The following is a 27151-nucleotide window of genomic DNA, read 5'->3' on the forward strand; positions in this document are numbered from 1 at the left end:
GTTCCCCCCAACACCACCACTCCATCCCAACCCCCCCTCACACCTCTGTATCTGTGGTGTCCATTCCGTAGTCGTCCTCTAAGCCCTGCCCTCCCCCCTCCCTGCTCCCCTCCCAGCCCCTGAAGGTGGTGAACAGGAAGAGAGTCCCCAGGGATGACTGGAACCACTACGGCTGCCAGAGGGAGGGGGGAGGGGGCGGCGCTCCCCCACAGGACGGAGACCAGGACCTCTGCATCAAGGTTTAACACCAGGGGGGGAGGGAGGGAGAGGGAGAGGGAGAGGGAGAGGGAGAGGGAGAGGGAGAGGGAGAGGGAGAGGGAGAGGGAGAGGGAGAGGGAGAGGGAGAGGGAGAGGGAGAGGGAGGAGATAAACTAATAGAGGGTCTTAGGTTAAATATTTACATTTTGTCATTTAGCACATGCTCTTATCCAGAGCGACTCACAGTAAGTACAGGGACATTCCCCCAAGGCAAGCAGGGTGAAGTGCCTTTCCCAAGGACACAACGTCATTTGGCACGGCCCGGAATTGAACTGGCAACCTTCTAATTAGTAGCCCGATTCCCTAACCGCTCAGCCTTCTGACCCCCGAATGTCTGAGTGTATGAATGTCTTTGCCTACCTGCCTGACAGCTTTTCTGTCTCCAGATCACCAGTGGATATTTTACCTGGACTGATGGGCCAGCTACACTGTCAAACGTTGACATAAAGATTCCTTTTGGTGAGGCTCTCCTCTTTAATGGGAGAAATGCTTAGTCAGTGTTTCTTGTTTGTTATTATTCGCCTATGTTCTCCTGTAGATAAGGTGCTGTAAGTCTCTGTGTTCATAATACCATCTACAACTTGTTTATGTTGTCCTTGGTCTCTCCTCTGTGTGTCCCAGGTCAGCTGACCATGATCGTGGGCCAGGTGGGTTGTGGGAAGTCGTCTCTGTTGCTAGCGGCGCTGGGGGAGATGCAGAGGGTCTCCGGGACTGTCACATGGAACAGGTAACACACACATGCAATGGAGCACACACACACACGTACAACAGCTTACACACACCTGACACACCACACACACACACACCTGAGACACCACACACACACACACCTGAGACACCACACACACACACACACATAAAACAGCTCACAGACGCCCCGGGGCGTTATGTTGCCTGACACACACCCTGCTACAACACCCCCCCCCCCCCCCCAACACCTCCCATGCCCCCCCCCCCCCGCTACCTTACCGGTCCAACACTCACCAGAGGGCCGTCCTCACCAGAGGGCCGTCCTCACCAGAGGGCCGTCCTCACCAGGGGGCCGTCCTCACCAGGGGGCCGTCCTCACCAGGGGGCCGTCCTCACCAGAGGGCCGTCCTCACCAGGGGGCCGTCCTCACCAGGGGGCCGTCCTCACCAGAGGGCCGTCCTCACCAGGGGGCCGTCCTCACCAGGGGGCCGTCCTCACCAGAGGGCCGTCCTCACCAGGGGGCCGTCCTCACCAGGGGGCCGTCCTCACCAGAGGGCCGTCCTCACCAGAGGGCCGTCCTCACCAGGGGGCTGTCCTCACCAGAGGGCCGTCCTCACCAGAGGGCCGTCCTCACCAGGGGGCCGTCCTCACCAGGGGGCCGTCCTCACCAGGGGGCTGTCCTCACCAGAGGGCCGTCCTCACAGGGCGACAGGTTCAAAACGATGTGATCCACTTCCATTCTATACTCTCTCAGCAGTGTGTAAATCTCTGCTGCAAATCCTCCTAATTGGTGTGTCACTGAAGGCGGGTGCATTTGTTTTATATTCTGGGGCGGGGATAAACACCTTACAGCTGACAAGGCAATGCTATTAACATCGATAGTGATTGATATTTCCTACTTGCCCTCAGGCTACAAGTGTGATGGGATTTTCTGAAGTAATTCGAGTGTGCTGATGTAGAAGACTTTCTGTTTTACACAAATCACTGAAACAGCAACACTACATAGAGATACAGACGGAAATGAGTTTTTGGCAGCAGCTTGGAGATGTTGGCTGCTTGATATATATGGAAGCAAATCAGTGACATCATGAGGAAGACGTCTTCTCTCATCTAAAGTTGCTGTTTCAGTGATTTGTGTAAAACTGAAAATCTTCCACCGAATTACTTCAGAAAATCCCATCACACTTGTAGCCTGAGGGCAGGTAGGAAATATAAATCTCTATCGATGTTAATAGCATTGCCTTGTTAATGCTTCCATAGATATAGCCAGGATGCTCCAGGATGGGACAGCTCTCAGTAGACCTGGTACCTGGGGGATGGTCACTGTAGGCCACAAATTGTTCTGAAATGTGACGGGTGGAGATTGTTGTCTGTCACCACTAGAACGGTGTGACTGTGTGATCAGTGAAAATCAGGTTACAGGTTTGTCAGTATTGACCAACCAGTTGATTGGAAAAAGAGTTAAAGTACACATCAACAAGACAGATGAGCAGTTTAGACACTGAGGTAGAAGCAAAGTCTCCCTGTGGCATGAAGGGGAGAGGAAGACAAACAGAACATACAACCAACAGGTGTTTGTTATTCAGTCAGGCAGATTTAAATGTGACAAATTAAACGTGGGAACATTTTCTTCAAGACATTTTCTTCCAATACATTTTCCTCACAAGTTCAATTTCTATTTCTATGTGGTTTAAGGGGGTGTTTGGGTTAGAATTATATTTAGGGTTGAGGTTACGAGTTAGGAATAGTTTGGAGCTAGGGTTAGATTAGGTTAAGGGCTTAGGGAAAACAGGATATTGAATGGGGCTGATCGGGGAGTCCCATGTTAGCTGTGCAGCTTGTGTGTATGTGTGTTTGTGTATGTGTGTGTGTTAGCTTGTGAATGTGAGTCAAGCGTCTCTTAGTACAGTCAGTGCCTGATTTACAGAGGCGACATGCCACTGTGGAACATCCCCTGTCCTCTCTCCCCCTCTTGCTCCTCTCGCCCCCCCCTCACCCAGTGCCCCTCCCCTGCCACAGCCATCAGGATGTCACCTTCAGCGTCCAGCCGTGTCACAGCACATGCACCAAGTTGTTGGGATAGCTTCGAAGTTCATGTATTTGAGCAGACATTCATGTGATAGTCATGTGTGGATTCTCTGTCGTCACAGGACTATTCACGGTTGGCATAGCTCTAGACTCACAATAGAGAGAGTACAACACTAAGGTGTTTGTGTGTTGAATATTTAGTGCTGTAGTGTACTGTATCTCACAGCCATAATAGGAGTTCACTATAACATTTAACATTCAATTAACCACTGACAGGAGTAGGTCTTGGAGAATCTCGTAGGCTTGTTGATGTGATGCTTGTTATGGTTGAGGCGGACAGAGACAGTGTTTTATCACACTGGGTCATCAGGAAAGACACACACCATTAACTCTCTCCTCCATCTCCTGCTCCTCTCACTCCTAATGACCGGCTGAGTCTGTGGGGAACGTGTCTTATCAAACTGAAACTGTTACAAAACATTTGACCCACTTAGAACATACTCAAAACTTTGATGTTAATAGGTAATTATTTATTTCTGGACTTTCTGGAAAAGTTGTTGTTTTTTTAATCACTTTTATATGTGATTCTTACTTCTACATATTATCTGACAATTGGTTCAGAAGCTGACCCCTCCTCTCTGATAGTGATATCTCTCTCATTGAGCCTCTGTGCTCGCTAGCTTTGACGCCCAGGACAACTAAACGAGCCCTGAGGACTGATTACTGGGAGGATGAAGATGAAAGCAGGTTTTCTTGGCGTTGCACTGAAGTCGAATCTTCGGCTCCACCAAAGGCCATTAGTTCACTGGATCATTTTCTCTAGTGACTTTGAAAACACTGTTGTAATGGACTCTTAAGGTACTTTTGTAGGCTATTTGAAACATGGCTCACTTTGTTGTGCTAGCTAGGGACACAGTATCTGAGACGTCGTCTGTAATGAGAGTCGGAGGGGGGGGGGGGGCTATTGAGCCACTGTGACCTGTATGCCCAGAGCAGGTCTGTCCTCAGAGCAGGTCTGTCTTCAGAGCAGGTCTGTCCCCAGAGAGCAGGTCTGTCCCCAGAGAGCAGGTCTGTCCCCAGAGAGCAGGTCTGTCCTCAGAGCAGGTCTGTCCCCAGAGAGCAGGTCTGTCCTCAGAGCAGGTCTGTCCCCAGAGAGCAGGTCTGTCCTCAGAGCAGGTCTGTCCCCAGAGAGCAGGTCTGTCCTCAGAGCAGGTCTGTCCCCAGAGAGCAGGTCTGTCCTCAGAGCAGGTCTGTCCTCAGAGCAGGTCTGTCCTCAGAGCAGGTCTGTCCTCAGAGAGCAGGTCTGTCCTCAGAGCAGGTCTGTCCTCAGAGCAGGTCTGTCCTCAGAGAGCAGGTCTGTCCTCAGAGAGCAGGTCTGTCCTCAGAGCAGGTCTGTCCCCAGAGAGCAGGTCTGTCCTCAGAGCAGGTCTGTCCCCAGAGCAGGTCTGTCCTCAGAGCAGGTCTGTCCTCATAGAGCAGGTCTGTCCTCAGAGCAGGTCTGTCCTCAGAGCAGGTCTGTCCTCAGAGAGCAGGTCTGTCCTCAGAGAGCAGGTCTGTCCTCAGAGCAGGTCTGTCCCCAGAGAGCAGGTCTGTCCTCAGAGCAGGTCTGTCCCCAGAGCAGGTCTGTCCTCAGAGCAGGTCTGTCCTCATAGAGCAGGTCTGTCCTCAGAGCAGGTCTGTCCCCATAGAGCAGGTCTGTCCTCAGAGCAGGTCTGTCCCCAGAGAGCAGGTCTGTCCTCAGAGAGCAGGTCTGTCCTCAGAGCAGGTCTGTCCTCAGAGCAGGTCTGTCCTCATAGAGCAGGTCTGTCCTCAGAGCAGGTCTGTCCTCAGAGCAGGTCTGTCTTCAGAGCAGGTCTGTCCTCAGAGCAGGTCTGTCCTCAGAGCAGGTCTGTCCTCAGAGCAGGTCTGTCCTCAGAGCAGGTCTGTCTTCAGAGACCCCAAACCTAATTGTAGGTGTGACCAGAGGTCTGAAATACCATCACTTATTGATACAGTACAGTACATAATCCTAAATGGAAATTTCCTGTTTGTATTTGTTTTGAATAAGCCTGCAACCTTGAAACACAAATAGTTGGGAATTTGTCTTTTGTTCAAGCAAACAATATTACTTGAAGAATGGTGGTAACATTCTATTGTTTATTCTTTGTTTCTCTGTATAGCCTGCCCATCCTGGACTCTGAAGGAGATGAGAGGTGAGTTGTATATGTGCTGGAGGCATGGACACCTGATAGAAACATCCCAGTGACCACAGAGATAAGCTGAAGAGATGTTCCAGCCCCAACACCCCATTGACACATGCGTACAGAGGCTCACATACTCTGAGGGCTAAATTAAGTGCAGTCTATCCTGACCTTGTCACGTGGATAGAGGGGACGTTTATACGCACCTAACTGGAGTTCACCAACACAACAGGCCATCAATCACCATGAGTGTTCTTCACCACTAGTTCTTCACATCACATGCGCACACACTCGCGTACAGACTCGTGCACAGACTCGCGCACACACATAGAGACAGTACAAATGGTTTAGTGTCTACTCTTTCCAGTTCCCCTTCTCTCTGTCCATGTCTGCTAACCCTACTCAGAATGCTAAGCCCTACGAAAAACTGGACACGTGTGTGTATACTGTATGTGTGTCCGCGCATGTGTGGATGTATGTGTGTGTATGTATGTGTATGTGTGTGTATGTATGTGTGTGTGTGTGTGTGTGTGTGTGTGTGTGTTTGCATGTACCCTTCAACCGTAACCTGGAAACCTGAATCAGCTCTAATCCTCAAGCAGGGCTGTCAAGAGAACTGATTTAAAGGGACATGCTCTTTCAAGCCTGTCCCATAAGGTTGGCGCTTGACCTACTGGTCAATGCATGTGTCTATCAATAAGCAAATGCAAAAAGGACATATATAATTAATCCTTTTTTACTGCCAAATAATTGATGAGTCTCAGTTTAACAACTCAGTCAGCCATCTGCATAGGGAACTCTGTTCAGATACGTGAGGTCAATTCCTTCCTATCAAACATTCAAATCAGCCCCAGTCAGTCACCTCAAACAGCTCTCCTCCCCTCAGGCCCAGTAGATAAGAGAGCAGGCAGCATCAAGACCCCATCTTATCCTCTGGTGACTTTGCACCTATCCAGTCCCTAATGACCTGCAATGCAGATGGCATAGAGCAGTATTCAGACAGTAATGTGATAGGGAGTGTGTGCCATGTTATCATCAGTGGAACTCAGAGCGATGACTTCATATGTGAAGCATGTTCCTGGCCCCAGCTCAGAGACGTGCACACACACCGCTCGAATCGGTCGGGTCCGAGGCTAGCGTCATGGAGGGTGTGCTGGATGTTGTCTGGGCACAGCCATCTTATCAAGGGAGGGGTGTCCCTCTCTTGAGATCACTTCTAAAACATTCCTCATGCTGTAGAAAAAATACTACCCAAATATCGAAGCACTTTTTCCAAAAAAGGATGAACAAACAATGTAAAAATAAGTAATGAAAGAAGAATAAAATAACATAGTATAATGCTAAAGATATTCAGCTTTTCATCCTTTGGTCAACAAAAACATATCCACTTTTCCGGTATGATGATTGACAATCTGTGTGGTCTCTCACATATCTGTGTATGTGTGATGATCCACCATCAAACACAGTGTGTGTGTGTGTGCGTGTGTGTGTGTTTGTGCGTGTGTCTCTGCAGCCCCACAGACAAAGACACAGCAGGAGAAGGAGATATCAGGTGAGCACACCCCACACACACACCCCACACACACCCCACACACACCACACACACACACCCCACACACACCACACACACACACCCCACACACACCACACACACCACACACACACCCCACACACACCACACACACACACCCCACACACCCCACACACACCACACACACACCCCACACACACACACACCACACACACACACCACACACACACCCCACACACACACACACCACACACACACACCACACACACACCACACACACACCCCACACACACCCCACACACCACACCCCACACACACACCACACACACACCCCACACACACACACACACACACCCCACACACACCCCACACACACCCCACACACACACCACACACACACCACACACACCCCACACACACACCCCACACACACACCACACACCACACACCACACACACACCACACACACACCCCACACACCACACCCCACACACACACCACACACACACCCCACACACCACACACCACACACACACCACACACACACCCCACACACCACACACACACCACACACACACACCCCACACACCACACACACACCACACAACGTCGCCCGCCAGATGGTCGCCGTACAGATAGTAACTTCACTGTTATCTTCAGAAGAGAATAACACCAGTGTGTTAGTTCATTGCTGAGAAAATACCCTGAGAGAACATGATGATGAGGAACATGGCTGTGCTTCTGGATTGTTTGTGAACAATGGAGGATTTTAACTGCTAATCAAACTCACCTCATTTCACGACCCCAGAGTTCAGTGCGAACTGAGTTAGGACATTTGTGCTACGGTAGATTCTGTGTTCTGTTTATCCAGTGTTGTTTATTTGACTTCATAATTTGGTGGAGATGTTAACAATGTGTTTCTCTGGTAGGAAGAGAGATGTTAACAATGTGTTTCTCTGGTAGGAAGAGAGATGTTAACAATGTGTTTCTCTGGTAGGAAGAGAGATGTTAACGATGTGTTTCTCTGGTAGGAAGAGAGATGTTAACAATGTGTTTCTCTGGTAGGAAGAGAGATGTTAACAATGTGTTTCTCTGGTAGGAAGAGAGATGTTAACGATGTGTTTCTCTGGTAGGAAGAGAGATGTTAACGATGTGTTTCTCTGGTAGGAAGAGAGATGTTAACAATGTGTTTCTCTGGTAGGAAGAGAGATGTTAACAATGTGTTTCTCTGGTAGGAAGAGAGATGTTAAAAATGTGTTTCTCTGGTAGGAAGAGAGATGTTAACGATGTGTTTCTCTGGTAGGAAGAGAGATGTTAACGATGTGTTTCTCTGGTAGGAAGAGAGATGTTAACGATGTGTTTCTCTGGTAGGAAGAGAGATGTTAACGATGTGTTTCTCTGGTAGGAAGAGAGATGTTCACGATGTGTTCCTCTGGTAGGAAGAGAGATGTTAAAAATGTGTTTCTCTGGTAGGAAGAGAGATGTTAACAATGTGTTTCTCTGGTAGGAAGAGAGATGTTAACAATGTGTTTCTCTGGTAGGAAGAGAGATGTTAACAATGTGTTTCTCTGGTAGGAAGAGAGATGTTAACGATGTGTTTCTCTGGTAGGAAGAGAGATGTTAACAATGTGTTTCTCTGGTAGGAAGAGAGATGTTAACAATGTGTTTCTCTGGTAGGAAGAGAGATGTTAACAATGTGTTTCTCTGGTAGGAAGAGAGATGTTAACAATGTGTTTCTCTGGTAGGAAGAGAGATGTTAACAATGTGTTTCTCTGGTAGGAAGAGAGATGTTAACAATGTGTTTCTCTGGTAGGAAGAGAGATGTTAACAATGTGTTTCTCTGGTAGGAAGAGAGATGCCGTGGCCTACGCTTCCCAGAAGCCTTGGCTGCTCAACGCCACTCTGATGGAGAACATCACCTTCGAGATGCCAATGATCAAACCCAGGTTAGTGCCGACACACAGGTCAGGTCAGAGGTCAAAGGTGAGAGCCAGAGTATCACGGCTGTGGTTCAGGGGGTAGAGAGGGTCATCTATTAATCGCAAGGTTGGCAGTTCAATCCCCGACTCCTCCAAGGCCATGTGCTGAAGTATCCTTGAGCAAGACTCTGAACCCCAAGTTGCTCTCGATGGGCGGGCCGGCGTCTTGCACGGTAGCTCCGCTGCCGTCGGTATGTGTGAGTGAGAGTATGTATGGGTGAATGAGAGGCAAATTGTGAAGCGCTTTGAGTGCTGCTAAGGCAGAAAACGCACTATAGAAATGCAGTCCATTTACTATTGATCCCAGTCTACACGATTCAGAAATCCTTCATCTTTTCTCATGTTACACAACTGTCCTTATTTACAGTTTTCTGAAGAACTCACTCTTTCTTCCAGAAGCAACTCTGCTCTTTCAGTGTTTGTGTCCTGTCTCTACCCCCACACACATCCTGGTCATAACACCATATGCTGTTTGTCCTCTGCTAGCCAATAGGAACATTCTTGTGTGTGTTTTTTGGTCCACAAGATAAATGGTTTCTCTGTAAGTCAGGCTGTCTCTTTTTATGGTAGTATCTTCAGCTGGGCCCTAATGGTCTGTCCTTAGGAACGGCCGTCAACGTAACCCCCCCGTCCTTTGTTGCCGTGGAGACATTCTATTACATGATGATTGACCTCCTTTCTATCTCTATGGAGTTAGTATTTCTTTCTCTCTTGTGCTCTCTCCCCCTACAGTATCTGTCTGAATTTATGCTTTGCCTCTCTCCCTCTTTCTATCTTTGTCACGTGCGTGCGTGCGTGCGTGTGTGTGTGTGTGTGTGTGTGTGTGTGTGTGTGTGCACCTGCTCCAGGTACCAGGCTGTCCTCGAGGCCTGTTCCCTGCAGCCTGATATAGACATCCTGCCCCAGGGAGACCAGACAGAGGTTGGAGAGAGGGTCAGTGTGTCTGTCTCTCTATCTGCAGACTACTCTTCCCTGTACCTGTCACCCTGATAAGATATTACGTAAACAAACCACAGCTGGACAAGGACAAGATAATCATTTATTTGTTTTTGGGCGCTTGTAAATGAAACCTGTTGTGGATCAGTCCGTTTGTGTTGTGAAGTCAGGTGTGGTTGTGTGAGTGTGGTTGTGTCTCCCTGCAGGGCGTCATCCTGTCAGGAGGACAGAGGCAGAGGATCAGCGTGGCCAGAGCTCTGTACCAGCAGACCAACGTGGTCTTCCTGGTGAGGGGCGCGTATAACCCACTAGTCCTTTATTAACATGAACTATATTTAACCCCCTCTCTCTCTCTCTCTCTCTCTCTCTCTCTCTCTCTCTCTCTCTCTCTCTCTCTGTCTCTCTCTCTCTCTCTCCTCCTCCCCCTCCCTATCTCTTTCTCTCTCTCTCTCTCTCTCTCTCTCTCTCTCTCTCTCTCTCTCTCTCTCTCTGTCTCTCTCTCTCTATCTCTCTCTCTCTCTCTTTCTCTCTCTCTCTCTCTGTAGGACGACCCCTTCTCAGCTCTGGACATCCACCTGAGCGACCACCTCATGCAGGACGGCATCCTCAAGCTGTTAAGAGAGGAGAAGAGGACTGTGGTGCTGGTCACCCACAAGCTGCAGTACCTGCCGCACGCCGACTGGGTACGACGTGTGTGTCTGACTCAGTCATATGTTTGATGAGAGCAGGGAGCAGCTGTTTGGGTGTGTGAGTGTTGTATGTCGGTCAAACCTGCTACATTCGGTATCTTGAGTCTCTCTCAAGCCGAGATTAATCATTCTAATGGGATTTGTCATTGACACAGTCAAACAAAAGAAGTTGTAATTTACCTTTAATCCTTCAATTTCTCATTCCCCCCGATCCTTTTCCCATCCATCCATTTCTCTCTCCCTTCCCATATGCCTTTTGTTCTTCCTCCCCCACCCCTCCGTTATCCTCTCCCTCCCCCATACCTCCCTGCCTCTGCCTCTGCCTCTCCCTGCCTCTGCCTCTGCCTCTCCCTGCCTCTGCCTCTGCCTCTGCCTCTCCTTGCCTCTGCCTCTCCCTGCCTGTGCCTCTCCCTGCCTCTGCCTCTCCCTGCCTCTGCCTCTCCCTGCCTGTGCCTCTGCCTGCCTCTGCCTCTGCCTCTGCCTCTGCCTCTGCCTCTGCCTCTCCCTGCCTCTGCCTCTGCCTCTGCCTCTGCCTCTCCCTGTCTCTGCCTCTGCCTCTCCCTGCCTCTGCCTCTGCCTCTCCTTGCCTCTGCCTCTCCCTGCCTGTGCCTCTCCCTGCCTCTGTCTCTCCCTGCCTCTGCCTCTCCCTGCCTCTGCCTCTGCCTCTGCCTGCCTCTGCCTCTGCCTCTGCCTCTGCCTCTGCCTCTCCGTGCCTGTGCCTCTCCCTGCCTCTGCCTCTCCCTGCCTCTGCGTTGTGTCAGATCATAGCCATGAAAGATGGGAGCATCCAGACGGAGGGCACTCTGAAGGACATCCAGAGCTCCGAGCCTGGGCTGTTTGAGCAGTGGAAGACCCTCATGAACCGGCAGGACCAGGAGTTTGAGAAGGTCTGGAGGAGGGGGAGGAGTCTGGGGAGGAGAGGGAGGAGTCTGGGGAGGAGACGGAGGAGTCTGGGGAGGAGACGGAGGAGAGGGAGGAGTCTGGGGAGGAGAGGGAGGAGTCTGGGGGGGAGAGGGAGGAGTCTGGGGTGGAGAGGGAGGAGTCTGGGAGGAGAGGTAGGAGGCTGGGAGGAGAGGGAGGAGTCTGGGGAGGAGACGGAGGAGTCTGGGGAGGAGACGGAGGAGTCTGGGGAGGAGACGGAGGAGTCTGGGGAGGAGAGGGAAGAGTCTGGGGAGGAGAGGGAGGAGTCTGGGAGGAGAGGGAAGAGTCTGGGGAGGAGAGGGAGGAGTCTGGGAGGAGAGGGAGGAGTCTGGTGGAAGTGGACTTTGTTACACTGTCCGCATTTACATTTGTTGGGGAATTAATGTTATTGTGTGTGCGTGCGTGCACGTGCGTGTGTGTGTGCGTGCGTGTGCTTGTTGTCTAGGAGACAGTGGACGACAACATGACGGTGCTGGAGAGGAAGAGCCTGAGAAGGGCCATGTACTGTAGAGAGGCCGCCAGGACGGAAGAGGACGAGGAGGGTGAGTAGGGAGAGGAGGAGAGGAGAGAGGAGGAGAGGAGAGAGGAGGAGAGAGAGGAGGTGAGGAGGAGAGAGAGGAGGGAGAGGAGGTGAGGAGGAGAGAGAGGAGGGATAGGAGGAGAGGAGAGAGAGGAGGTGAGGAAGGAGAGGGGGTGAGGAGAGAAGAGGTGAGTCTCTCTCTCTCTCTCTCTCTTTCTCTCTGTCTCTCTCTCTCTCTCTCTCTCTCTGTCATTCTCTCTCTCTCTCTCTCTCTCTCTCTCTCTCTCTCTCTCTCTCTGTCTCTCTCTCTTTACCAGCATGTCTCAGATGCTAGCTTTGTAGGCTTAGAGTCCTCTCTCGCTCTTCCCAGCTCTCCTCCGGTCCTGTACTGTTCTGCTTGGCCTCCTTTCCTTCTTTCCTGTCTTGTCACCACCGGTTTTTCTCCTCTCCTCTCTCTCCTGTCTCTCCTCTCCTGTCTCCTTCTCCTGTCTCTCCTCTCCTGTCTCTCCTCTCCTGTCTCTCCTCTCCTGTCTCTCCTCTCCTCCTCCTCTTCTCTCTTACCCTGGTGTGTCTGTCTCCTCAGAGGAATCCGAGGTGAGTGACGATGACGACAGCCTCTCCCAGGGGATGCGTCACCGCACCACCATCCCCTGGCGCTCCTGCGGCAGCTACCTGTCCTCGGCCGGGCTCCTCCTCCTCGCCCTGCTCCTCCTCTCACAGCTCCTCAAGCACTCCCTCATGGTCGCCATCGACTACTGGCTGGCCCACTGGACCTCCCAGGTCATCGCAGCCAGAGCAGAAGCCTCCACACACAACTGCACTGTCACCCAGGTGTGGACATCTGTACCTGTTGCTATTTCTTCACAATTTTGTTGTTTCTTTGTATTTTTGTATAGTTCATATTTAACTTTTCAATAACACACACACACACCCACCCACACACACACACACACACAAAGCTCAGATGTATCAGACACACATTAGGGTCAGGGCAGGTGTTGGAGGGGTTATCCTATTAAAACAGTGCTCTTAAATATAGACCATCTGTAAAAGTGTGTGTGTGTGTGTGTGTTAAATGCCAGGCTGGATTTCACATAGTCATCAGGCCCTAGTCACAGGCTAGGAGCCAAGCTAGCGCCAGGGTTTCAAACACACAAATGCACATGCACACACACACACAAATGCACACAGGATCAGTAATGTACTTTGTAGTTATGTAGTTTTGAAACAGTTTCATTATTTTGAGCTTGAGTATCAGCCTCTCTCTGCCAGACTTGTCACCTCTGTCGAAGCCAGTCATTAATGTGGGCTCTCCAAAGCTCTGTCACGCTATCTAGCCACCCTCACAGGCACTCTGCTGCCCTGGGCACTGACATGCACAAAACCTGGCAACCTGAGCCTCTAGCAGCCTCACGTGGAAACCTCACACGTTTGAGTGTGTGTGTGTGTTCGTGTGTGTATATTTGTGTGTGTGTGGACATGTTGCCAGGGTGCAGCAGAGTGGAGGATGAGAGACGGGTGGAAGAGAGAGAGGAAAGTCAGCAGCCTCACATACAGTGCCCTCCAAAAGTATTGGAACAGTGAGGCGAATTCCTTTATTTTTGCTGTAGACTGAAAACATTTGGGCTTGACATCAAATAATGAACGTGAGACCAGAGATCAACGTTTCAGCTTTTGTTTCCAGGTATTTACATCAGGATCTGATGCACAACTAAGAAAATATCACATTTTGTTTGAATCCACCCATTTGTCATGTGATCAAAAGTATTGGAACAGATATACTTAAAACATATTTAAGTGAATAAGACTTAATATTTAGTTGCAAATCCTTTGCTTTCAATAACTGCAGCAAGTCTGTGACCCATTGACGTCACCAAACTTTTGCATTCTTCCTTTTTGATGCTTTCCCAGGCTTTCACTGCAGCCTCTTTCAGTTGTTGTTTGTTTTGTGGGGTTCCTCCCTTCAGTCTCCTCTTAAGCAGGTAAAATGCATGCTCTATAGGGTTTAAGTCTGGAGATTGACTTGGCCAGTCTAATACCTTCCATTTCTTGCCCCTGATGAACTCCTTTGTTGTTTTGGCAGTGTGTTTTGGGTCGTTATCTTGCTGCATGATGAAGGCTCTGCCAATCAGTTTGGTTGCATCTTTCCTTAAATTGGCAGACAAAATGTTTCTGTAGACTTCCGAGTTCATTTTGCTGCTGCCATCATGTGTTACATCCTCAATGAAGATTAATGAGCCCGTCCCAGAAGAAGCCATGCAAGCCCAAGCCATGACATTACCTCCACCGTGTTTCACAGATGAGCTTGTGTGTTTGGGATCATGAGCAGTTCCTTTCTTTCTCCAAACTTTAGCCTTTCCATCACTTTGGTAAAAGTTAATCTTTGTCTCATCAGTCCATAAAACTTTGTCCCAGAATTTTTGAGGTTCATCTCTGTACTTTTTGGCAAATTCCAGCCTGGCCTTCCTATTCTTCTTGCTAATGAGTGGTTTGCATCTTCTGGTGTAGCCCTTGTACTTTTGTTCATGAAGTCTTCTGCGAACAGTAGATAGTGATACCTTCACTCCTGCCATCTGGATTGATCTCACTAACAGTTGTTTTAGGGTCTTTCTTTACAGCTCTCACAATGTTTCTGTCATCAACTGCTGATGTTTTCCTTGGTCTACCTGTTCGACGTCTGTTACTTAGTACACCAGTAGTTTCTTCTTCTTCAGGACATTCCAAATGGTTGTACTGGCTATGGCCAATGTTTCTGCAATGGCTCTGATTGATTTTCCATCTACTCTAAGACTCACAATTGCTTGTTTTTCACCCAAAGACAGCGCTCTGGTTTTCATGTTGTTTTCACCTCTGAATACAGTCTGCATAGACAAAACCTATCTTACCCAATCTGAACCTGAGTGTAGACATTCAGTGGTATTTATTGATTGAATAATGTATGTAATAGGACACACCTGGGCAACAAAACACACCTGTCAGTCACATGTTCCAATACTTTTGCTCACGTGACAAATGGGTGGGTTCGAACAAAAAGGTGATATTTTCTAATTTGTGCATCAGATCCTGATGTAAATACCTGGAAATAAAAGCTGAAACGTTGATCTCTGGTTTCACATTCATCGTTTGATGTCAAGCCCAAATGTTTTCAGTCTACAGCAAAAATAAAGGAATTGGCCTCACTGTTCCAATACTTTTGGAGGGCACTGTATTGTCTGTTCATCATCATGTGACCTTAGTCACCTGAACCCCTGTGGTGTGGGGGTGTTTCAGACTGGGGCTCATATCAGGGCTCACCTCAGTGTGTGTATGATGTGTGGGTGTGGTCTGTGTGTGTATACACTTGCCCCACTCAATCTTTCTCTTCTTTCTCCCACCCTTGCTTCCCCTCTCTCTCTCGCTCTCCCCCCCTCTCCCTCCCCCTCTCCCTCTGCAGGGGTGTGGCTTCAGTCACTCCTGGTACCTATCTGTGTTCAGCGTCCTGTGCTGCCTGGGCATCGTCCTGTGTCTGGTAACCTCTGTGGCCGTGGAGTGGACTGGCCTCCGTGTGGCCAAGAACCTGCACAACAACCTTCTCAACAAGATTATACTGGCCCCTATGAGGTACGCTGTGTGTGTGTGTGTGTGTGTGTGTGTGTGTGTGTGTGTGTGTGTGTGAGAGAGAGAGAGGCGATCAGATCCTGCTTTAGGTTGTGTCTGTGTGTTCCTTTGTCCTTTGACTTTGTGTGGACATTTTCTCTGTGGTCTTGGACTAAAACAGGCAGATGGCCTTATGGGTAATGAGCCAGGTGAGAGCACTTAACAAGTTTTAGTCTGCCAGGTGATAAATGGAACACACACACAATTCACAACTATCCCTTCATCAGGACTGGATCTTCACATAAGCCGTTTGTCTGTCTGTTTGGTTTTCCTTGTCTCCAGAATTTCATATATGAGGGTATTTCTAGGAAAAGTTGATCTCTCTCTTTCACCCGACTATCTGCCTCCACCTCACTATCTACCTCTCTCTACCTCTCTCTACCTCTCTCTACCTCTCTCTACCCCCCCCCCCCCTCCTGCTGGTGTGCAGGCTGTTTGAGACCACTCCACTGGGCAGCATCCTGAACCGCTTCTCCACGGACACCAACACCATTGACCAGCACATCCCCGCCACGCTGGAGTGTCTGAGTCGCTCCACGCTGCTCTGTGTGTCGGCGCTGGGAGTCATCTCCTACGTCACGCCCGTCTTCATGGTCGCCCTGCTGCCCCTCGCCATCACCTGCTACTTCATCCAGAAGTACTTCCGTGTGGCCTCCAGGTGAACAGACAGACAGGCAGAGAGACAGACAGAGAGACAGACAGGCAGGCAGAGAGACAGACAGAGAGACAGACAGAGAGACAGACAGAGAGACAGACAGAGAGACAGGCAACGAGACAGGTAGACAGATGGACATCACTTAATTGTAAATATTAACTGTTCCCCTCTCCCCTCTCCCCTCTCCCCTCTCCCCTCTCCCCTCTCCCTCCTCCAGGGACCTGCAGCAGTTGGAGGACAGCACCCAGCTGCCTCTGCTCTCCCACTTCTCTGAGACAGTGGAGGGCCTCACCACCATCAGGGCCTTCAGGTAGGGAGGACCTCAGCACACAGACCTCACCACACACACAGACCTCAGCACACAGACCAGTGCTGTTGTTAGCAGTGGAGTTGATTTCAAAATGGAATTGATTTGGTTTGTGTTTGTGTGTGTGTTGCGCGTGTGCGTTAAAAGGTACGAGCCACGCTTCAGAAAGAGGTTACTCGAGTTCACGGATGCCAACAACATAGCCTCCCTGTTCCTCACCGCGGCCAATCGCTGGCTGGAGGTCCGCATGGTAACGCCCTCCTCTGCCACCACTCACCACTCACATGCTGCTGCTCATGCTAATGCACACCTCCTTCAGTAGGAAGGATAGAAACAGCAGAATGTCTCCAGAAAGGAGCCAGCACACAGCTGTTCATGTTGCACGGTACATGCAGTCTGTTATGGAGGGGGCGTGCTGGGCTCTGTCAGACAGATTCAAGCCAGGCTCATGTGTCCATAGGAGTACATAGGAGCCTGTGTGGTGTTGATAGCAGCTGTGGCCTCCATCGCCAACTGCCTGTACAACCAGCTGTCCACTGGCTTGGTGGGGTTGGGCCTGACCTACGCCCTCATGGTAGGACCTGAAAGAAGAGCACCATTCTGTTTTTACTCTGCTCCACTCACTCGGTTTTAATCCATACTAATCTACTCTCATCATTGTTGCTCTGCTCTGGTTTACTCTACTAAAACTGTACTGTACTGATACTTTACTGTACTGATACTTTACTGTACTGATACTTTACTTTACTCTATTGTACTGTACTCCTTTTGGCTCTGCTTTGGCTCCCTCTCTCTCTTCTAGGTGTCTAATTACATGAACTGGATGGTGCGTAACCTGGCAGACATGGAGGTGCAGCTGGGCTCAGTGAAGAGGATCAACAGCCTGCTGAGGACGGAACCAGAGAACTATGAGGGGCTGCTGGGTCAGTACTGGAACCCAGGACTGGAACCACACAGAGCACTACCTCAACATACAGAGCAATACCTCAGAACACTACCTCAGAATACAGAGCACTACCTCAGAACACTACCTCAACATACAGAGTACTACCTCAGACCACTACCTCAACATACAGAGCACTACCTCAGAACACTACCTCAGAATACAGAGCACTACCTCAGACCACTACCTCAGAATACAGAGCACTACCTCAGACCACTACCTCAGAATACAGAGCACTACCTCAGAACACTACCTCAGAATACAGAGCACTACCTCAGAGCACTACCTCAGAGCACTACCTCAGAATACAGAGCACTACCTAAAGAGCACTACCTCAGAATACAGAGCACTACCTCAGAGTACTACCTCAGAACACTACCTCAGAGCACTACCTCAGAGCACTACCTCAGAATATTAGTTACCCCCTTTCAACTCTCCTCTAATCCCTGCATGCCCCCCCCCCCCCTCCCCAGGTGCGGCCCAGGTGCCTGAGGGCTGGCCCCAGCACGGGGAGATCCAGATCCAGAACGTGAGCGTTCGCTACGACGCCACTCTGAAACCTGTCCTCAAGCAGGTCAACGCTCACATCAGCCCCGGACAGAAGGTGTGCTGCTATCACACTCACACCACTCACACACACACACCACACACACACCACACACACTCACACACACACCACACACACCACACACACTCACAGACGCACACAGTGTATTCAAAACTGCAACATCCGGGTTATCAAGGAAAGGTGAGGTAATCGCCATTGTTGTTAAATTGGCAACACTGTTTAAAGATAGTATTAACCGTTAAACATTCGTATTGTCGGTTAACGATTACACAGTTAGTTATGGGCATCCGTAATGTATGGTGGTGATGATGATGATGCCGATGATTGTGCTATCGATAAAGATGATTCTAGGTGCTGTCACATATGTATGATGATGATGATGATAGTGTTGATGAAGATGAGAATGAAGAAGACAGACAGGATGTGACAGAGCTGGAGTCTCACAGTGATCTCCTGTCTCCAGGTTGGAATCTGTGGAAGAACCGGCAGTGGAAAGTCCTCCTTTTCTCTGGCCTTCTTCCGAATGGTCGACACCTTCGAGGGTAAACACATATTCCTGTTACCTATCTGGATTGATATAAACACTTTTCAAAAGTTAAAGAAGAGGAAGAAAAAAAGTTGAGGAATAAAGTATTTCCTAAATGAATTTGGATTCTTCAACAACTAGGTTGTTTAGTAAATGTGGCGTTGCTGTAGATGTTCATTGTTGTGTGTGAACAGGACGTATTGTGATTGGTTGTGTGTGAACAGGACGTATTGTGATTGGTTGTGTGTGAAAAGGACGTATTGTGATTGGTTGTGCGTGAACAGGACGTATTGTGATTGACGACATCGACATCGCAAAGCTGCCCCTGCACACCCTGAGGTCTCGCTTCTCCATCATCCTCCAGGACCCCATCCTATTCAGCGGAACCATCCGGTAAGGCCCACATTTACACCTGTAGGAAAACTAGAACTCAAGGGGTTCTCAAACTTTTTGGGGCCAGGGACCCCTTACAGGGGTGAACATTTTCCAAGGACCCCCCATAATCGTAACACCCATTCAGCATACCCTCTATACTCTTAAATGGACACAATATGCTTGTTTTATTGGTGTAAATGATCCCCATCTGTAGGCTGTTATATATTTTTTCAGTTTTTAATGATACAGCACAATTTTATAATTTATGGCCAATGATTTCACCCACCCCCTGGCTCTGGTTTGCTGACCCCACTTTGAAAACCAATGAACTAGAATACAATGTTACAACTATACAGATTAACAAACTGCATTTGCGACTGAGTCAGAGTACTCAGAATGAGGTGACTCTTCAGAGGAGAGCAGTGTGGTCGGTCATGTTGGGCTCTGGGGGTAACAGGGAGGTCAGGCCCAATCTGAATTCGACCTAGCAACAAAACCTGCCTTGAATGACTTCTGCTCATGTAATCTCTATAAAGGAGAGATAGGGTTAAGGAGATATTAATAGCCCTGAGATAGGGTGACATGTTTACTATTCGGACACGGCCATAAACAGCAGCTGTTCAAATTCCGGTAAAAGTAAATAGCTAATCACATCTACTTCATGTGATGTTGTGGGGCATTCAGAGACACTCTGTGTTCCTGCTGTGTTTCTGCTGTGCTCCTGCTGTGTTTCTGCTGTGTTCCTGCTGTGTTCCTGCTGTGCTCCTGTTAGGGTGTAACAGTGCAGCTCATGGCCTGAGATTCCAGCTCGTCCGAGGGGCATAGCCTCTTGGTGGATATTAGGCATGAATCAAATACTGAGAAAGCTAAACATGACCCCCAGCATCAGGGTCAACAACATGGAGCATGATGACATGGAATCGCACTATTCTGTTTTTATGCCAGCTCAGTTTATAGTCCAGCTATAGTGAAGAGAAACCCACCCCAATCTGACTGGGATTATATTTGATGAACAATGAGATTCATGGACACTGGCCCTAAATTGTCTCACACATTCTGCCATGTGCAGAGTTGATTAGGATACCTGTGTTTTGAGGGACAATTCCCTGTGAAAGACAAGTGGATCAAGTGGCACACTGTGGTCGACATCAGAGGCAGAGAGCGCTGCTCTGGGGACAGCCGGGGCGATGGCAGGACACTTCACTGGATCAACTCAACTCTAGTGGGTTATTTTAGGAAGGGAGAGGGACAACTTGTGTTTTATTTTACACAAAGACCAAAGCATTCTACTGTTACCTGACGAGTTGATGATATTTAAAGCAGTAAAATGGATGTAAAATGATTGATTCATAAAAATAGGAGGCTAAAATAAAGACATGTTATATGATACTAAATATGTTAGTATGTTAACATTGCATGTGTGTGTCTGTGTGTGTCTGTGTGTGTTCATGCGTGTGCCAGATTTAACCTGGACCCGGAGATAAAGGCGACAGACGAGATGCTGTGGGAAGCGTTGGAGATCGCTCAACTCAAACCTGTGGTCAAAACCTTACCAGGAGGGCTGGGTAGGTTTGTGTGTTTCTGTGTAAACAACAAACAACTGTGGACAATTAGAAATATATACAGCTCTCTCGACATGACATGATTTGACATTGATAGGAAATTGCACAGAGGCTAACACCAGTGTGTGCAGAGCCAGCAACACATGTCACCTTTAGCTCCCGTGTTATGTACACTTATTTCAGTTTACATTCCCTGAACGTGCGCAGGTTCCTGATCAGACCTAGACACAGTCTGATGCCATGAACCAGACAATCACATACTGACAGTCTGATGCCATGAACCAGACAATCACATACTGACAGTCTGATGCCATGAACCAGACAATCACATACTGACAGTCTGATGCCATGAACCAGACAATCACATACTGACAGTCTGATGCCATGAACCAGACAATCACATACTTCTTAGAAGTTGTGGTTTTGGCTGCTTGTTTTCAGGTCGTCTGATCCAGCAGATCAACACATCTTATTCTGACCTGAGATGTAGATACAGATACATCACTTCTCTCTAATCCTTCCCTCACTTCCTGTCAGTGGACTAAATCAGCAGATCTGTGTAGCGAGGGCTCTGGGCTGACAGGACATTAACCCTGCTGCTTAACGAAGGAGGAAGTGTTCAGCCTCAGGGACTCTTTAAGTCTTTCATTCAGTCCTGCTCCATCCATCCATTCTCTCTCTCACACTCTGCTTGCCCTGCCATGTCTTATGAAACAGGAATCATGTTTTGTAATAGTTTGTCCTGACCAGTCACTTCACTTTGCTGGAATGAAATAACCTAGAGCTGATTAGAACACATCACTGACCTCTCAGGACTCAACTCTCCGCTTTCATGTTCTCTCAAGCGTGTGTAAGGGAGTGTATGGGTGAATGATTGAGTGTGTGTGTGTGTGTGTGTGTGTGGGGTAAGTGAGATTGTGTGTTTGTGAAAGAGAAACACCGGTGTGTGTGTGTGTGTGTGTGTGTGTGTGTGTGTGTGTGAGCTAGCTAGCTAGCTTCCGTTTGGACACGGTGATGAAGACATATACAGACAGCTTACCTCCAGCACACATTTGATGTTGCTATTCCACTCCAGATACCAAACATTCACTTAGTGGTGGACAATTGAGAAACTAGTCTTGGTTAGAAAATCTTTTCTCATAGGGAAAAAAGAGAAGGAAAGAGGTTATTGTTTATGCGTTCAAAATGATCTAGCAACCGCGCCCAGTGACATGTTGGAAGAGCAGCATATGTGTGCCTGGAGCTAAACACTGAGGGTGACAGAGGCATGGGGCCGCTGGACTGCAAGGTCTTTATCCACATACTAGTTGTGACTGTAAGACTGTAATAGCTCACTAACCTGAAGCACAGCTTAGTGGACACAGCCAAATCAGCGAGATGACATCCCATCTTTGACTGAGCCGGAAATACCAAAGTTTACGTCCGCACGTCTCTCGTCAGTGTATCCTGTCTCCTGACCCAGTGGCGCCCCCTGCTGCTCGCCACGGCAACTGCTCGACCAACGCGGTCGCGGATTTCCCTGGGAAAGCTATTAATAGTGCTGTTGGTGTCGGCACTGTGGACCACTAGTCCCAACATTGTTGTGGGTTTCTTCTGCGTTTCAGATGCCATGGTGACGGAGGGAGGGGAGAACTTCAGTCAGGGCCAGAGGCAGCTGTTCTGTCTGGCCAGGGCCTTCGTCAGGAAGAGCAGCATCCTTATCATGGACGAAGCCACTGCCTCCATCGACATGGCAACCGTGAGGCTGAATGGAGCTCCTTTACAACATCACCCTGAGTCTGGAGCGTGTATGACTGCTTCTTACATAACCTCCCCTCTGCTCTCTCCCCCTCTGCTCTCTCCATCCCCCTCTGCTCTCTCCATCCTCCTCTGCTCTCTCCATCCTCCTCTGCTCTCTCCATCCTCCTCTGCTCTCTCCATCCTCCTCTGCTCTCTCCATCCTCCTCTGCTCTCTCTCTCCCTCCCCCTCTGCTCTCTCTCTCCCTCTCCTCCTCTGCTCTCTCCCTCTCCTCCTCTGCTCTCTCCCCCTGCTCTCTCTCTCCCCCTCTGCTCTCTCTCTCCTCCTCTGCTCTCTCTCCTCCTCTGCTCTCTCTCCCTCCCCCTCTGCTCTCTCTCTCCATCCTCCTCTGCTCTCTCTCTCCCTCCCCCTCTGCTCTCTCTCTCTCTCTCCTCCTCTGCTCTCTCTCTCCTCCTCTGCTCTCTCTCCCCCTCTGCTCTCTCCCTCCCCCTCTGCTCTCTCCCTCCCCCTCTGCTCTCTCTCCCCCTCTGCTCTCTCCCTCCTCCAGGAGAGCATCCTGCAGAAGGTGGTGATGACTGCCTTTGCTGACCGGACAGTGGTTATCATAGCAGTAAGTATCTCTGCTGGTAACTCCCGGGACCCCTCTCTCTCTCTCTCTGGTGTTCTGTCAAGTTACTGCAGGAGTACTCTGCCCTTCATCTGGTTTCATACATTGCTAGAATGATCTAATGAGATGTGAGGCAGACGCATAGATTTAGAGTGAGTAGAACCGTGTGATGTTGGTACTGGAGAACATGGATGTTGAGTTCTCAGATGTTAAGAGCAGGTAGGGTGTAGCCTCGCCCAATCCATCATGGCCGACTTCTTTATAGCCTCCAGATTTCTGTCAGGATGCAGCGTTTGAGAATTGAGGCAGGGACTTTGTTACATTACCCCCAGAGAGCTGATGTTTGTACCCCTACAGCACCGTGTTCACACCATCCTGAATGCAGACATGGTGATCGTGATGAAGAGAGGGGTCATCCTGGAGCACGACACGCCCCAGGGCCTTCTGGGAAAGGAGGACAGTGTCTTCGCTTCCTTTGTGCACGCCGACAAGTAACAGAGCAGGAAGTGACACGAGCGAGGACATTCAAAGTGCTATTGTAACGGACTATATTATTCTTTTATTTTTCTTATATCATGTATTATATTTGTACATACATTTAATAAAACATGACAAGTATTTGTTAATAAAACACTAAAATATTCATTGGATTTCATTTTTTATTTCTTAACTTCATTCCAGTCCCATGCTTGGTGTTCAGGGTCACTGAATGTTGAGAGGGTACAGCCAACAGGCTTTCCATCAGTAGTGTTTATAAAGGCATCCAGGGGCAGACATGGCAGAAGTACACACATCTTTCACTCAAGTACAAGTACTGCCACATACCTGATACCTCTGGTACACTATCAACCAGTCTTTCCACGACACAAGCAGCTCTCGTGTAGCGGTGATACCCCTCCTCCATTCTCGTAGTGACAGAGAACAACAGAGCGCGTGAAAAAAGACAGTCTCCGCATTAGCTCATTACCTGTCGGCTTTTCAAATCAGCATTCCCATCAAATCCCATTTTTACTATCTTATCGTATTACCAAGTTCCTGACTCGGGATAATTCACTTTTATTTTCAACCAAGAGAAACAGCGGTTAAACTGTGCGTCAACTGCGATAGAATGGCGACAAATCTATCGGGTTGCAAGGATGACTGACAGGTGCAGCTGAGGTACTTAATGTGGAATATTCTCATGAGACCGCAGCGTTTCAAACCGTTAGCCTGATACGAGGCCATGAGAGAAGGGCTAGCTACATAACTCCGCAAATATGACAACACAAGTGTCACTCGGATGAGAAGTTGTCACGGGCAAGAGCCCTTTCAGAAGACGCAACAAAGGAGAGGGGGAATCCCGTGTTACACCAGGACAAACAGAGCGAGCTATCCTGCGTCCTCAGTGGTAAGTGGATGTAGGTAATGGGACCACTATGTTGTCCAGAAAAGGACTTATCCCAGAAGATTACCTGCGGACACGGCTGGCCGAGGATGTCCTGCAGCCGTGCAAGTTTAAGCCAAAACAGAGAAAGGCTCGGTTCGTCGCCAAGAACGGGACCTGCAATGTTGCCCACACCAACATTCGAGAACAGGGGCGATTTCTACAGGACGTTTTTACCACTTTAGTTGATCTAAAATGGCTTCACACACTAATTATTTTCACAATGTCGTTCCTGTGCAGTTGGCTTCTGTTCGGGATGGTATGGTGGCTCATAGCCTTTGCTCACGGGGACCTTGATGAGCAAAGTGACGACTTTGTCCCATGCGTAACCGACATACACTCCTTTTCATCTGCGTTCTTGTTCTCTATAGAAGTCCAAGTGACTATCGGTTTCGGGGGTCGCATGGTCACGGAGGAATGCTTGTCCGCTATATTTGTACTTATCGTTCAGAACATCGTGGGTTTGCTCATAAACGCCATAATGCTTGGCTGTATTTTTATGAAAACGGCTCAAGCCAACCGGCGCGCAGAGACGTTGATTTTCAGCAAGCACGCTGTTGTCTCCGTCCGCAACAACAAGCTGTGCTTCATGATCAGGCTGGGAGACCTTCGGAAGAGTATGATCATCAGCGCCACCGTGCGGATGCAGGTGGTAAGGCGGAGCACTACCCAGGAGGGCGAAGTTATTCCCCTCGACCAGATAGACATCCAAATGGACAACCCCGTGGGCACCAACGGCATCTTCCTGGTGTCCCCTCTAATCATATGTCACGTCATTGACAAGCACAGCCCGCTGTACGAGTTATCGGCGGAGGACTTGCAGCACGAGGACATTGAGGTTATCGTGGTCTTGGAGGGGGTCGTTGAGACCACCGGGATAACCACCCAGGCCAGGACGTCATACCTGTCCGAAGAGATACTCTGGGGGCAGCGCTTCGTCCCCACAATAAGCGAGGAGGAAGGCATGTACGCCGTGGATTACTCCAAGTTCGGTAACACAGTGAAAGTACTTACCCCGTTCTGTAGCGCTAAGAAACTAGAAGAAGGCGGAGGTATGATGCGGTTCAAACTGCAGGAGAGCGCCACCCCGCGGGCGTCCGTGAGAAGGCGCGTCTCCCAGCGAGTCAAGCAGTCTAGCCTTACCATAAAGTCACTTTTTTAAATAATGGAATTGATGCATGTCTTCACGTTTGCCAACCAAAAACATTTTGTACGAATTAGAAAGATAATTTCTTTTATCTACACAGACGGAAATTAAAAGCAAATCTTTCCTAGCCAAGTCTAGCAGTGTGCCTCATCTAGACTGGTCCCATAACTGGTGCTACTTCATCATCTGAAACTTGGGTGTGTGAATCCGTTTTTCTTGCATGTGGCCTTGAAACAGCCTTTCACCAGTGAATGACTTGTGGTTGTGGCAGAGGTCCTGATGGGGAGGAGGGGGGGGGGGGGGTAGGAGGGAGTGGGGGAGGGGGGGAGTGGGGTAGGGGGGTAGGAGGGAGTGGGGGGGAGGAGGGAGTGGGGGGAGGAGGGAGTGGGGGAGGGGGGGAGGAGGGAGGAGGGAGTGGGGTAGGGGGGGAGTAGGGAGTGGGGGGGAGGAGGGAGTGGGGGGAGGAGGGAGTGGGGGAGGGGGGGAGGAGGGAGTGGGGGGAGGAGGGAGTGGGGGGGAGGAGGGAGTGGGGGGAGGAGGGAGGGGGGGAGGAGGGAGTGGGGGGGAGGAGGGAGTGGGGGAGGAGGGAGTGGGGGGAGGAGGGAGGGAGGGAGGGGGGGAGGAGGGAGTGGGGGGGAGGAGGGAGTGGGCCTCCACACTAGCAGGGGAGCACCCATCCTCTCTCCTCAGGGAACCAGGTCATTCATTCAGTTGACTTTTAATGTACTTCTAACTTGTGCTGCTGTCCTGTGTGGGAGCAGATATACTGTGTGTGTGTGTGTGTGCGTGTAGGGTGAATCTACATGGGAACACTTGGTTACTGAATGCTGTGTTAAATTGCACTCAATAAACTGAGAATGCCTGTTGTAAAGAAGCCAATGTTTGCAGTGAATGTTTCTGTGTGTCTTGGCAGAGTCCTCGTGATCAGAATGAAACACTGTAGTTGCGTTCATTTAATGTGATAAACACATTCCAAACACTAACAGTTTGCTACATGAAACAAGCAGAGGCGGGTGGCATTTATGTATTTTATTAGATTATAATCTGCAGAGTTTAAAATATTAAATTGCTTTTAACTTAGTTAATAATTAAAATACATAAAAATGAAAGCCAGAACTGAAGAACCCTGCAAACAAAAACAAAACAATAAATAAAATAAAAATGGAGGATTCTAAACCCAATCCTCCGACAGAGATGCCAGACTGAGGGAGCCTGCTGCAGGTTCCTTTACAGTGAAGTTCAAGCAGACTGAGGGACCCTGCTGCAGGTTCCTTTACAGTGAAGTTCAAGCAGACTGAGGGACCCTGCTGCAGGTTCCTTTACAGTGAAGTTCAAGCAGACTGTGTTTTCTATACACGTGTAAGGATGCCATTATTATTTTTCATGAACTAGTTTCTCTTTGATCATAAAAAAAGCTAAATTTAAAGGGGAAAAAGAGAGAACACTGTTTCCCTCCGATCAGAGGGTTGAGACTGAGGGATTACATGACGCGAGCAGCCCACCCCCCACCCCCCATACACACATCCCCCCCCCCTCCCCATACACACATCCCCCCCCCCCCCCTCCCCATACACACACACCTTCCCCACCCCCCATACACACACCTTCCACCCCCCCCCCCAGGCCTGCAGACATTGCCAATGTCTTTGTCCTTCTCCTGTGCTGCTGGAAGGGGTGGAGGCCCCCCCCCCCCCACGTCAAGCTCCAGTCTGTCTCAGAGTAGCGGGTCTGGTCAGATTAAATATCTCATATACAGTCTTTATACTGCCCCCTATATGTGGATCGGGACATACCAGGTGATCGTGTGACTAGTTATACAAGAATGACAACAGTAATATGGAGGCGGAAAGGACTGAGGGGCAGGATTATGGAGAGAAAAGGAGAGCAAGTATTTCTCCCTGGCAGCAGTGACATGTTTTCCTCAGTTCCTGA

At 49.3% G+C, this 27151-nt stretch overlaps 2 protein-coding genes and 1 long non-coding RNA gene across 4 annotated transcripts in view; all 3 read left to right on the top strand.

The window, feature by feature from the left end:
• Positions 1 to 23292, top strand: part of abcc8 (ATP-binding cassette, sub-family C (CFTR/MRP), member 8) — a 45094-nt gene extending 21802 nt beyond the window's left edge. For both annotated transcript variants that reach the window (XM_047034798.1, XM_047034797.1), the window contains 25 exons: positions 117 to 239; positions 645 to 717; positions 880 to 985; positions 5136 to 5168; positions 6670 to 6708; positions 8535 to 8633; positions 9515 to 9599; positions 9809 to 9889; positions 10148 to 10285; positions 11053 to 11178; positions 11658 to 11754; positions 12316 to 12563; positions 15166 to 15332; positions 15799 to 16026; positions 16241 to 16333; positions 16478 to 16580; positions 16791 to 16904; positions 17133 to 17253; positions 17747 to 17877; positions 18305 to 18383; positions 18652 to 18760; positions 20204 to 20307; positions 21909 to 22042; positions 22590 to 22652; positions 23007 to 23292. In XM_047034798.1, the coding sequence (XP_046890754.1) occupies positions 117 to 239; positions 645 to 717; positions 880 to 985; positions 5136 to 5168; positions 6670 to 6708; positions 8535 to 8633; positions 9515 to 9599; positions 9809 to 9889; positions 10148 to 10285; positions 11053 to 11178; positions 11658 to 11754; positions 12316 to 12563; positions 15166 to 15332; positions 15799 to 16026; positions 16241 to 16333; positions 16478 to 16580; positions 16791 to 16904; positions 17133 to 17253; positions 17747 to 17877; positions 18305 to 18383; positions 18652 to 18760; positions 20204 to 20307; positions 21909 to 22042; positions 22590 to 22652; positions 23007 to 23144 (2832 nt within the window). In that variant the 3' untranslated portion in view covers positions 23145 to 23292. The remainder of the gene's footprint in view (positions 1 to 116; positions 240 to 644; positions 718 to 879; positions 986 to 5135; positions 5169 to 6669; positions 6709 to 8534; positions 8634 to 9514; positions 9600 to 9808; positions 9890 to 10147; positions 10286 to 11052; positions 11179 to 11657; positions 11755 to 12315; positions 12564 to 15165; positions 15333 to 15798; positions 16027 to 16240; positions 16334 to 16477; positions 16581 to 16790; positions 16905 to 17132; positions 17254 to 17746; positions 17878 to 18304; positions 18384 to 18651; positions 18761 to 20203; positions 20308 to 21908; positions 22043 to 22589; positions 22653 to 23006) is intronic.
• An 85-nt stretch (positions 23293 to 23377) lies between these two features.
• Positions 23378 to 25500, top strand: kcnj11 (potassium inwardly rectifying channel subfamily J member 11). Its single transcript, XM_047033982.1, has one exon. The coding sequence runs from the start codon at positions 24065 to 24067 to the stop codon at positions 25232 to 25234; it is 1170 nt and encodes a 389-aa protein (XP_046889938.1). The 5' UTR covers positions 23378 to 24064; the 3' UTR covers positions 25235 to 25500.
• Positions 25501 to 25847: 347 nt separating this feature from the next.
• On the top strand, positions 25848 to 26527 carry LOC124476512. Its single transcript, XR_006957044.1, has 2 exons — positions 25848 to 26440; positions 26487 to 26527. It is a non-coding gene; the product is annotated as an uncharacterized LOC124476512 (long non-coding RNA).
• The last annotated feature ends 624 nt before the right edge of the window (positions 26528 to 27151 follow it).

The sequence above is a fragment of the Hypomesus transpacificus genome, chromosome 14 (assembly GCF_021917145.1).
Source record: "Hypomesus transpacificus isolate Combined female chromosome 14, fHypTra1, whole genome shotgun sequence".
In the NCBI taxonomy this organism is placed as follows: Eukaryota; Metazoa; Chordata; class Actinopteri; order Osmeriformes; family Osmeridae; genus Hypomesus; species Hypomesus transpacificus.

Excerpts from the sequence above, each read along its gene's own strand:
- kcnj11 (XM_047033982.1), top strand. The coding sequence starts at position 24,065 with ATGTTGTCCAGAAAAGGACTTATCCCAGAAGATTACCTGCGGACACGG.